We start from the raw sequence: 12,184 nt of genomic DNA, 5'->3' as shown, positions 1-12,184 counted from the left end.
GAACTTGCTGTTTGTGGTAGTGCAACAGGTTTGTGTCCTCACAAACACAGGAATTCACATCAATTCTATTTTGTGTGATTTCCTGCAAAAATGTATAGTGCATTTATAATCGTTTATGCTGCAGTTAGAGTATATTCCTGAGGGGAAAGAACTTCCATTTTGACCAGGTGTAGGTGAGAGAGCCAACCCTCCTCTAACAATACTATGTGTTTTATGATGGAAAGAATAGCCACAAACTACCGTCTGGCTTCAAGAAGCTATATCTAAACTCTGTGACTGCTTTGCTACTGGAATCTTCCCGTGCTGGGGAAAGTGGGAAAGTTCAGATGGATACCAGCAGTATACTGCATAGTAGGCACGTTACTGGCGGCCATTCCTACACCTGGGTGGCTAGAAATAAGGTAACTACACGTGGGAACTGAAAACCACACAGATACATCCCATCGGGGTCAAGGCTCATTATCTGGGTCAGGCAAGTGCAAGTTTGGCCCCTTAAACTTTGCTCCCTTGTCTCCTTCCTTCCCTCACCTTGGTCCTGGCTCTGTATCCATTAAACGCAAATGAAATGTCTCCCCAACTTTATTTTACTTTGGCTCGATCCTCAGAATGTCCACTGCTACATCAAAACTTGTCCGCGTATTTGAGAAGTTAGAGTTGAAAGAGACAGTGGGATTAATTGGTGGTGGTTAAAATATATGATTTTGGAAAATTTACAAAAACATAACCATGTGTTCACACTGCTAGGACCCCCAGGGCCTTGGAGAGGTTCTCTGCAAATGAGGGGCCATGGATTCAAGCCTCCAGCCTCTTGGTAAATCCACCGCTGCATTCCAACTACAGCCACACTTCCAAGGCTGAGTTTATCACTCTGGCTTATTTTTGCTTTCAAGGACACTGGGTAAGAACTCAGGCTCTGGAGCCAGACTGCTGGAATCCTGGCACTGCCAATTCCTCGCTTGTGGGACCTCAGCGTTTTATCTAATATCTCTGTGCCTCAGTTTTTCTCATCCTATACCCATAAGATGGGTATAAGTAATGATAAGATGACAGGAATTAGCTCATGCAGAGTGCTTACCAGTGTCTGGCACGTAAGAAAGGATCGATGTTTATCAGCTACTGTAACTTTTATTATTAGTATCACCATTCGTGTTCACAGTATGTGCCTCTTCTTACACCACAGTGCAAACCCCGAGGAGCCTTTGTGTCCGGACTAGGCCCAGAAAGGCTTCCCTGTCTTTCCGGATGGATTGCTGACTAGATGTAGGAGGAAGGAGTCACAGATAAACGGATTCCGCACCCCCCCCCCCCCATTATACTAACATCACCACATTACATTTAAGCAAATGAAGGAATTGGGGCTATAAAGACATTTGCTGGTTCAGGGCACGCCAAAGAGAAAGTCACACGAGCATTAACAAAGGACCTGACGTTCTTTTGCTCCCAAATGATAGAATACATTACTTTGGAAGAAGAAAAACCACACGACGGGCAGCGGCTAGCCCTTAAACTAAAAGTTGGCTGTTAATTCAGCCTCCTTCCGACAACTGTCCCCCAGGCATTTCACTGCCCCCCTCGGATGCAGCGCTGTGGCCGAAGAGGCCGGGACCGCGTGGAGAAGGGGGCGAGGGCCGCGGGGCCGGGAGGAGCCTGGCCGCCGGCCGCGTGGGCGCAGGAGGCGGGACTGCGGGCCTCTAGGCGGTGGCGTCAGTGTCGGCGCCGGGAGGAGCTGCCCTCGGCCGGCCCGGCTCCTCGGCGCCGCCCCAATCGGGCGTCCGGGGGCCCCCCGGCGGCTATCTGGGTCCCGCGCCCGCGGCCGCGGTCCAGCCCCCCGCGCGCCCGGCTCCGGCTCGAGCGCAGAGCGCGGCGCGCAGGCGGGGGCGCTGTGGGCCCGGCGCGGGGAGCGAACGGCCGCCCCGCCTCCTCCCCGCGCCCGCCCCCAGCGCGCCTGGCCGCCGGGAAGCGGGAGGAGACAGCGCGGGGCTCCGCGCCGCTCGGCCCGCAGTCTTCGGCCGCGGAACGGAGCCGGCGCCGTGCGAGCCCGAGTCCAGCCTGAGCCGCCCGACCGCCTTTGTCTGCACCGCGCGCCTGGGTCGGGGACAGCTCCCCCCGCGGCGGGCGCGGGCCGATGCCCCCGCAGCAGGGGGACCCCGCGTTCCCGGGCCGCTGCGAGGCGCCGCCCGTGCCGCCCCGCCGGGAGCGTGGGGGGCGCGGGCCCGGGGCGCCGGGGGGCCGGGGGCGCGCGGGCGGCGCGGAGGGGCGCGGCGTCAAGTGCGTGCTGGTCGGCGACGGCGCGGTGGGTAAGACCAGCCTGGTGGTGAGCTACACCACCAACGGCTACCCCACCGAGTACATCCCCACCGCCTTCGATAACTTCTCAGGTGAGCGGGGCCGGGGGCCTGCGGGGGCATGGGGACGCGGGGGCCGGGAGCCCTAACCCGGGCGCGGGGAGCGGCGGTCGCCTCGCCATTCAGGGGCAGACGGTGGGGTCTAACAGGTCTCGCCCCGGTGGCCTGGTCAGTTTCCTGGGTAGAGAAGTTGCGTCAGGTCGACGTCGCTGGCGCTGCTGCCGGGTTTCGATCGGAAGGTGACGCGCAGGTGCCATTACCTGTGGCCCGAGGGTCCGTGCTCGCCCGTTGGTGGCTCCCCTCCCGAGGGCGTCTCCACTTTAAAGAGCCGCGGAGACGGGCGAAGAGAGTGGATTTAGTGGAAATGGCATTAGAAGCACTAGGGAAGGCCGAGGTTTGGATTAAACCTGGAGAGTAAACACAGCTTCTTCCCTCCGAGCCCCATCGCTTCCCCTGCCCCCGCTTCCACCGGCCCCGTGGGCTCTGTTACTGAGTCTCAGTATCTTTTAAGTATCTCTTGAAGCTACTGAAAGCTCTTATGTGTATAGTGCTATGTCATTTGGTTTGGTAGCTACCAAGGTAAAGGAGTCCTTACTCTTGATTTTTCAAGTCTTTTTGAAATTTAAGAAAAAGTTAAAATTCACGGAAGCTAGGGTGAAACACTTTCCCTGTTTTTTTTTTTTTTTTTTTTTTTTTTTTTTTTTAAGCACACACATACAAGCTTCTCGATCTTTTGGAAAGTCATGATGGCAAGGACTTGCTTTCATCCACTTGGAAGGCACCCTAGGTAAAGCAGTGCTGTGCTATTGGGTTTCCCACCTAAACGATATTGTTTTTTTCCTCCTCCCAACTGAGTATAGTGTAAACATGTATAAACAATTTAGAAAGTTGTATTGAGACAAAACTGAGTACTTCATTCAAATAGAAACCTCAGAGCAGCGCCCTGATGCAGGCCCCTCCCCAGATACCCCTTCCCAGTGGAAAGGTGGGAATGGTTTTCTTTCCTTTCCTTTTCTCTTTTAATCCGCTCTTTGAGCTGACATGGAGAGATAAGCTGTGCCCTCTTTTATAAGCAGGACAATGGGGGCAGCCTGTGTTTGCACGTGTTCTAAAAACAAGCCGCACTTTTATGATAAACCCGAAAGTCACCGAACGTTTCCCAAGGGAAAACAATTATTTGTGAGATTTTCCACTGACTTAAAGCTGCAAGGTTGGTTCCCACTTATCCCCCAGTGTTGTTTTTGGGTTTTTTGAAACAAGTGTGACGGGAAAATAAATTGTCTGGGGCTGGGAGAAAAGCGCAGGCCCTTCTGGGTGCCATCAAAGTTTCTGGCCTCCTGCCTTCTCTGGGGCATGGAGCGAATTGCCCGCCCTGCAGGTTTGGGTGCAAAAATGCCTCACGGGCCTCTTTGTTGTAGGCAAGTCTTGAATTCATTGGGGACCCAGAATAGGAGCTGAAGGGTTTGGAGTGAGAATGGTCATACAAATTAAAACTATTATTATTCTGGAAGAGGTTAAAAGAGACCCCCCTGACAGTCCTTTTGGTCTTATTTTTAAGCTGTGGTTTCCGTGGATGGGCGGCCCGTGAGACTCCAGCTCTGTGACACTGCAGGACAGGTCAGTATCACATCGCTGCTCAGTGCTGGGTGAGGAAAGGGCCTTTTAAAGCCCTTCACCCCAGCCCCAGCTGGGCCATTCTAGAGCCCCACCCCCATGGATGGCCCCTCGCAGAGGGTGTTGGTGGGGACACAGAGCTCCGTGCCAGTAAACAGGGTTTGGCCCGGCTCTGTGTGGGCAGGACAAGGGGAACAGGGTCAAGAGCGGTTCTTATCTTCTGGGAATTTCTGATCTTATTTACTTTCTGGTTTTTATTAAAAATTATCAATGTTGCTTTGTACTCATTTCTCAAAGTAAGTTGGCCGCAGCTTACGATCATTTTATTAAAGGTCAACAAGCCAAATACTTAATAAACTTACTCGAGAAAAAGATGGAGTTCGCGTCAGTAAGTGTTACTGTTTCCCTTCCTAAGCATGGTTGGACTCGCTGCGGTTGCTCCCATCCCTTGAAGCAGAGATACAGCGGCCCAGGCTGTCCTGAGCTGGAGGAATGAATTAGCCAGGACTTGATCCTTCCGAATCGCGAACATTTATTCCTGTCTTGACCAGGCACTTGGATGAGACAGCCAGGGAGCCCGTGGGACGAGCCACGGGGGGGGTCCCTGAAGAGCTCCAGGGACCGCGGTCCCCCCGAATGGTGCTCACATCACTGAGTTCTCACCGTGCTCTCTGAGAGCCTAGGGTGCCGTCTCTTGAGTTTGCCAAAGTGACAGTTACTAAGCATGTATGTAGTCTCTGCAGCACTTGAGAAAGTGCTGGGGTACTTTGTTGGCAGGTAAAAGTGGCCACTTCACTTCTGAGGTGTCACACGACCGTATACATTAAAGAAGAAGCTGGCTTTCCAGTATCCCCAAGAACCTCCTCCAAACCAGGGCTTCCCATTTACTCACCCACTTGGGACAGCAAATTCAGTCGGGGCTTTGTTTTTCAAACTTTGATGTGACACAAGACTGGGCAGCCTCGATCCCCAGCAGAACGCTGGTTTGGCGGTGGCCATGGTGACACACGTCATAGCCAAGCCTCTTCTGCTCTGTCCTTACCCTTCCACTGGGGCTTCCCAGTTCCCCCTTTATGGGGAGCAGAAAAAAACAACCAGTCTGCATTTTCTTGCCTGTGGAAAAGAAAAATCAAAGAACACAGGCTCTTCTAATATTTAATCTTTCTGGATGCCCTGCTGCTATTTATAATGAAAGCTTAATTGCTTTGTATAAAGTGAGAATGTTTTTCCTACCTCGGGTCAGATCTTCTGGTCTTTAAAATGAAGGTCGGGGCTTCCCTGGAGGTCCAGTGGTTGAGACTCCGGATTTCCAAGGTGGGGAGCGTGGGTTCGATCCCTGGTCGGGGAACTAGGATCCCGCAGACCGTACAGCATGCCCAAAAAATAAAATAAAATGAGGGTCGAGTAGCGCCTCCATAAACAGAGGCCTCCCAGCTGAAGCAAGATGTGGCAGCTGAACAGCCCAAGAATAAGACAGAAGGCAGGAAAACTCAAGACACTAAAGGGTGTGCTTATCTGGGACCCTTTAGGGAGGAGCAGGCAGCCCAGTGCAGGCAGCTGCCCACCGCTGGCTCGCCTGTCAGGTGTTGTTTCTGCTGGCAGACATGGCTTCCTGGGCTGGGATACCCTGCCTCATGCCTGCTCGGTGCCTGGCACAGCATGGGGCTTATTCACGGTTTGTAGACTGGATCAATAAATAAATGGAGTGCTGGGTCCTGGGGGATGCAAACTTAAGTCATGGGCTTGCCTCTCAACAGAGTTACAGTCTACCCGTTAGTAGAACTTGTGAAAGAAACCAGTGAGGTTACAGGAGGAGGACAGCAAAGTCAGCTCAAGGGGCAGGATGGGTAGACCCAGGAGGAAAATCTCTGAGCAATTTTGAATTGAGGAATAGGTCTTTTACCAGGAACACTATGTTGAAATGATCCTGAATTATCAAGAAAGTTTAATTTTTTCCTTAATAGGGTCTATTTCAAAGTCAAGGCATCAAGAGAATCATTTTAAACATATTTTCATGAAAAAAGTTCAGAATTGGGGAAATGAAAAGGTTTTGGTGCAAGTTGCTAAGCTTTGGTTTATTTGGAAATTATCCTTCTGATCTCCCAGCAGTTTTGTTTGTTTGTTTGTTTGTTTAATAGATCCATTGTTTTATTTATTTATTTATTTATTTTTGGCTGTGTTGGGTCTTCGTTGCTGGGCGTGGGCTTTCTCCAGTTGCAGAGTGAGCGGGGGCTGCTCTCTGTTGTGGTGTGCCGGCTTCTCATGGCGGTGGCTTCTCATTGCGGAGCACGGGCTCTAGGCATGTGGGCTTTAGTAGCTGTGGCACGTGAGCTCAGTAGTTGTGGCTCACGGGCTCTACAGCTCAGGCTCAGTAGTTGTGGTTCGCGGGCTCAGTAGTTGTGGCTCGCAGGCTCTAGAGTGCAGGCTCAGTAGTTGTGGTTCGCGGGCTCAGTAGTTGTGGCTCGCAGGCTCTAGAGCTCAGGCTCAGTAGTTGTGGTTCGCGGGCTCAGTAGTTGTGGTTTGCGGGCTCTAGAGCACAGGCTCAGTAGTTGTGGCATACAGGCCTAGTTGCTCCGCGGCATGCGGGATCTTCCAGGAGCAGGGCTCGAACGCGGGACCCCTGCATTGGCAGGCGGATTCTTAACCACTGCGCCACCAGAGAAGCCCTCCCAGCAGTTTTTTTGTTGAGATTCACAGTATTTCTTACCTGATTAGTAAGTATGCCTAATTGTGTAAGGAATGAGGCCAACCAACTACAGATTTCTAGAAAACCAGCTTCAAAAACTATTTGTGAAAAATACACAGCTGGTGAGATAAAGTCAGTTTTTTCCCTCTCCCCACGTATCAGTATTTGCTTTGACCATAAGCAAAGCTGGGCAAGGGTGGTAGTCCTTTCCTACCCTCCTTACTCCGGATCTGATAAATTACCTTTTAAAGGACTTGGTTTGAGGCGTGCCATATATCCTTCGTGTTGTCCCAGCCCGGTGGCACTGCGCCCACCTCCACGGGCAGTTGTCATGGTAGCTTCCCGAGGACACAGCCGCTCGAGCGACCTCCTTTGCAAAGTCCCAGAGAATGTGAGCAGCGGTAGCCGTCGCCTAGGGACCAAACGCAGGTTTCACATAGCAGCTGAGAGCTGGATAAATAACTAGAGATCACTTCTTGTGCCTTGGGGTTTTCTTGTTGGGGGCTCAGTGAGCTTGTAAGATGTTAAAAGGAGTTTTTAATGCTGTGGAAATTTCCCTGTGATCAATTTCACGCCAGGTGAAATTGATCAGACTGAAGTAGCGCGACCAAGAGCAGGTGAAGAAAACTCTTCAGCCTTCTGAGCCAAGAGGCACTTGGGAAAATCTCTACACTTAAAAAAAAAAAGAAATCCGACTGCAGCTTGACCAGCACTGCTGTCCAGCGGCCTGTCAATCCCGCCCGGCCCGGCCCTGCCCTGAATCCCAGGCACATCTCTGGGCCTCAGAACATGTTTCCTTGACGGTCCATTACAGTTGGCTTTATCACATGTATGTGTGCTGCATTTATTTCAGCAGGTAGCTAAGGTTTCTGGTCAGCAGGGTTTAATTTCTGCCTTGCTTCCCGAGTCCCTCAGCCAGAACCTCCAGGGGTCTGGGAGCCAGATTGCCAAAGCCCGGTCACAAGGCCTGGGCCTGTGCTCACCTTTCTTTTTATTGGTAACGCAACCCCAGATCCAGGGCTCAGCAGGTGCAGTGACTGCCAGCGGCGAGGGCAACGCCTCCGTCCTGTGCTTCTTCCCTGCGGGCCTCTGAGAACAGAGGGAATGTTTCATTAAAAGATCCTCGTGGCTGGGCCGTGGGCCACCTGGATGGTTTTCTGTGTTTCTTCTTTCAGCACAAAGTTGGCAGTAAGAAATCCAAGTCTTTTTTTTTCTTTCTTTTTAACTTTTGCATATAGAAGTCAGAGAAGTGGCAGTGACACGGAGAGGTGCTGTATTCCTTCCTGAGGAAGGACTTTAATATTGGTGGACTTTAATAGTGTTACTTGGTTGTTGCCTCACAAACTGAAATAGGGAGCCTCAGATGAGGAAAGTGAACTCAAATTAAAAGATCCAGGCTTCCCTTATCCCTAGAAAAAGACCACAGATGCAACATAACATGCACGTAAATAATAGTTCGTAAATAATCATATGTGTCAACTGAGTGGCAGGTACCTGGGTGGCGTTTACCTTTTCCTTGCTGCTGGGAATCTATTTGTCACCTTACACCTGAGGATGGTTGGCACCCACATATAGAAATTTCAGATAGAAATGAGATGATGTAAATACCTTCCTAGAGGAGGGATGAGTGAAAGCTCTCAGTTAGCTAAATATGGTGCTGCAGGGGACTCTGGGGTGTTTGATGTAAAGAAACACTGATTTGGAGACAGATGTCCCTACAAGGTCTGTCTGTCCCCAGCCAAATCCCCTGGTGTCTGCTGCCTGGCGCCTGGAGTCCCACATGCATCTCTGTTAGTGAGTGAGTGTGGCACGGCCTTCAGCAGCGTGGTGGGTGGGTGGTTTATATAATCACCTCTCACTTGTTCCACCCAGTTCTCTATCCCTCAGAAGTTGGGTGGGTACACCCTTTCTCTGGTTCTTTATCCTCCCAAAGCATCCTGCATGGAGGCCTCTGGGATTCATGGAGAGAAAAGAAGGGGAGGGAAAGTAAGAGAAAAGGAGGGAGGGAGAAGAAGATAAATCGAGAAGAAAGTGTTATATCCAGCAGGTGTGAGACTGTATTCACCAGTGTTGTGTGTGACATTGAGAGGCGCACATTCTCTGGGTCCCTGATGAGAGTGGCCAAGTCCAGGTCCTCAACTCCAGACCTGTGTCTGATTCCCATGATTCTGTACCGCGTGTGCCCTGAATGCTCCCTGGGTGTGCACAGCGCAGATGGGATGGGGCAGGCATGGCTCATCGCTGCCGTGAGGATGGGCAGGGATGGGTCCTTACAGAGGCGCTGGGTTCACAGACCGGGGCTCCCTGGGGTCAGGGTGGGTACTGTGTACGTTTTAAAAGCCTGACTAAGTACCAGAGTTGAAGGAATGGGTCTGAGTTACTCTGCGCTGAAGCCTAGAGAAAGTAAATTTTATTTTGAACATCCATCTAATTTGAGGACCTTTTCTATGGTAAATTGCAAGTAGGTCTAGAGCATCAAGGAAAATGCTGAGCACGTCGGGCAGGTTTCCAGAGGCTGCGAGCATTGCCCCGCTTGGCAGCAGGGCCTTTTGAGGACTCTGGCTCTTCCTTCCATCCCTCGTGGGCTTTCTGTTACCTGCCAGACCCTTTCCAGAAAAATGTTCAAACGGTCTTTGTGCTGATGAGAACTGATATAAAAGATAACGTTTGGGTTCTTGGCTCGCTTGCAGGATGAGTTTGACAAGCTCCGGCCTCTGTGCTACACCAGCGCCGACATCTTCCTCCTGTGCTTCAGTGTCGTGGGTCCCTCCTCCTTCCAGAACGTCAGTGAGAAATGGGTGCCAGAGATTCGGTGCCACTGTCCCAAAGCCCCCATCGTTCTCGTGGGGACGCAGTCGGATCTCAGAGAGGACGTCAAAGTCCTCATCGAGCTGGACAAATGCAAAGAGAAACCCGTGCCCGAGGAGGCGGCCAGGTTGTGCGCTGAGGAGATCAAAGCCTCCTCCTACATCGAGTGCTCGGCCTTGACTCAGAAGAACCTCAAAGAGGTCTTTGACGCAGCCATCGTCGCCGGAATCCAGTACTCGGACTCTCAGCAGCAGCCCAAGAAGTCCAAGAGCAGGACTCCGGACAAGATGAAGACGCTGTCCAAGTCCTGGTGGCAGAAGTACTGCTGTTTCGTATGATGCTGGTGGGGCCCCGACGGGCTGTGTTCCGACGAACTCCACATTAGAGGCTATATTAGCTGAAACAACTCCTTTGACCACGTAGAACCTGTATAGAGAATGCGCGTGTATATGGATTATAGGAGGTGCTCCAATGTATGTATCCTTTCTTGCCTTTGACCTTCTCGTTTGTTTGAGCTGAGGGATGAGATACTTATGCAAGAGATTTTTGAAGTAAGTTAAGCATTTGTCGTGACTCTGGAAATTTAGAGCTCTAGACCTTTGGATTAATTTATATCTAATATGAAAAGGCACCTCAGATCTGGGCGTCCAGAGTGAAATTTTGCCACGAGATAATGCACAGAAGAGCAAAGAGGAAGTGGCATGCTTAGCTGTCCCTTGATTGAGGGCCAGCTACGGTCAGAGTAACTCTTAGCCTTGAAACCTCATACTTTTCCCCCTTTTTTTAAGGAGCAAAAATCTGAGAAAAAAAAAGAGAGAGACCTGCCTATAAAACCTCAAATCAGTCACTTTGGTTGTATTCTTATACCCGGTTGCTTAAGATTTAAAAGCAACCAACAGAAAAACATGCCACTAACTATGGTGCTCTGTAGACCAAAAAGGAGAAGTTGTTGATGGGAGTTTTTCATCCTGAGACTGTATCAACAGCCCAAATGCCGCGAGGAGTGTAGCAAGCGATAGCTCTGTTTTCTTTAGGGAGGGATTCACGTTGAGATCAGAGCACGGTATATGAGCCAGCTGCCTGAACCTCTATGACGACAGAGCTCAGGAGACCTGTCGGGGTTGTTTCTAACCTTCTAGGCTTCCCTTGCCCTATCTGCAGGGGGCGTGAACCCTCTTGCAAGGCCTGTAGCAGGCAGATGTTTGGGGGGACACAAAATGTCCTTTTTTCCCTTAAGTCAGCGTAAAGGTACTTCTTTGTGTACGCACGCAGACATGGATATATACGTGGCCATTCTTGCTCCTGATTCAGACTTTTAAACAGTTAATGGGAAAAATATGTGGCCCCAGAAACAGCTGTGAGGGAAGCCTGGCTTCATCTTTTAACACTTTTTGGAACAGATCTCTTTTTGATGATGCCTTGAGGTGTGATTCTAGGTATATCTTCACACATTTTGGAGCCCATGTTAAAACAAAGCATGAGCGTCTCTTAGAACTTATTTTAACATGAATGTCTCTTGAAACCTATTAAAACAGCCAGTGAAATCCACACATGCCTTTCAGGGCGCTGGTGATAGAGACAGCGCCTTGTGTGGGATCGGTTGCTGGCAGGGACCACAGCACCCTTGCTCAACTGTCTCCTCACTGTGGGACAGTCAGAAAACCACAGATTTGTGACATGCTTGCGTTCTTCCAGGTGGCGGTTTTTAGGGCTTCATGTTCTGGAGGGAAAAAAGTGCCAAAAGTGCCAGAGAGCAGTTTTACTCTGGGATGGGGCTGCTTCCAAGATGCCGAGAAGTAGCTGAATGCATCAGATTGTGATGTCAGGCTTGCAGTGGTGATGCAGGTCTACCCAAATCAGTCAGTAACTGGGGAAATCTCTGTAGCGCCAGCAGGTAGAGGAGTTTATCTTTCTGTGGGTCTTGTCCTTTTTATGTTAAAAAAAAAATCCAATTTGTGTTTCTTTTTAGAGAAAGTAAATGATCAGGCTACACTTTAGGTTAGAGGCTTCTTTTATTTCTATTAGTAAATAAAATTAACTAATTTCCTTGTTTAAAAACTGAAAAACATGATGTTTACTATTTATTTTTCAATACATTGAAATTGATATCATTGTTTCCTGAAGCGTGCGTTTAGTTACGACCTGAGTGAATAAAATTACTTCATTTGTGGAAATGCCCCAAACGGACCTAATGAAATGTGTTCGAAGCTTGGTGCCTGGCTCACCTACCCGTGAGCTTCCCAGACGGGCCTGCCCTGGTGTGGAGGTGGTGAGGAAGGGTTATTTTGACTGGCGAGCGATTTCAAACAGTATTTTTATAGTAAAGCAAATGTCATGGAATAAAATGCAAGTTAATGTTTAAGACTGAACACAAAACTGGAAAGAAATTTTATGCCTGTGACAGCATATGGGGCTCTTCTTGGTCCCCTGGTGGAGGGGGGAGCCTTTGCCACCCTCTGCCTTTAGGGCCACCGGTTGGTGAGGAACACGTCTGTGGTCCAGTTCCAGCGCTTTACGCGTGTTTCATTTTCAGCCCAGCTTGATGCAGCCTGTACTATTAGTGCTAAAAATCCAGAAGGTTGACACTGAAATGCAACAGGTTTAATATGTTGCCAAATTTATAGAAGAGTAAATGCACAATTATACTCGAGGTTTTCCTCCATTTTTACTTCTTGGGGAAGATAGAGATTTGGGCAGAAAAGTTTTTAAAAGTATGTGCTTGAGTTAAATA

At 50.1% G+C, this 12,184-nt stretch overlaps 1 protein-coding gene across 1 annotated transcript; it reads left to right on the top strand.

Annotated features, from left to right (window-relative positions):
* Window positions 1-2,038: 2,038 nt before the first annotated feature.
* RHOU (ras homolog family member U) lies at window positions 2,039-11,629 on the top strand. The gene is made up of 3 exons (XM_059053902.2): window positions 2,039-2,378; window positions 3,904-3,962; window positions 9,336-11,629. Exons 1-3 carry the CDS (start codon window positions 2,126-2,128, stop codon window positions 9,789-9,791), a joined length of 768 nt encoding a protein of 255 aa, XP_058909885.1. The 5' UTR covers window positions 2,039-2,125; the 3' UTR covers window positions 9,792-11,629.
* Window positions 11,630-12,184: the final 555 nt, after the last annotated feature.

This window comes from Kogia breviceps, chromosome 2 (assembly GCF_026419965.1).
Source record: "Kogia breviceps isolate mKogBre1 chromosome 2, mKogBre1 haplotype 1, whole genome shotgun sequence".
Taxonomy (NCBI): Eukaryota; Metazoa; Chordata; class Mammalia; order Artiodactyla; family Physeteridae; genus Kogia; species Kogia breviceps.
The sequence above is the reverse complement of the archived record's forward strand: the minus strand, read 5'-3'. Positions and strand labels throughout refer to the sequence as shown.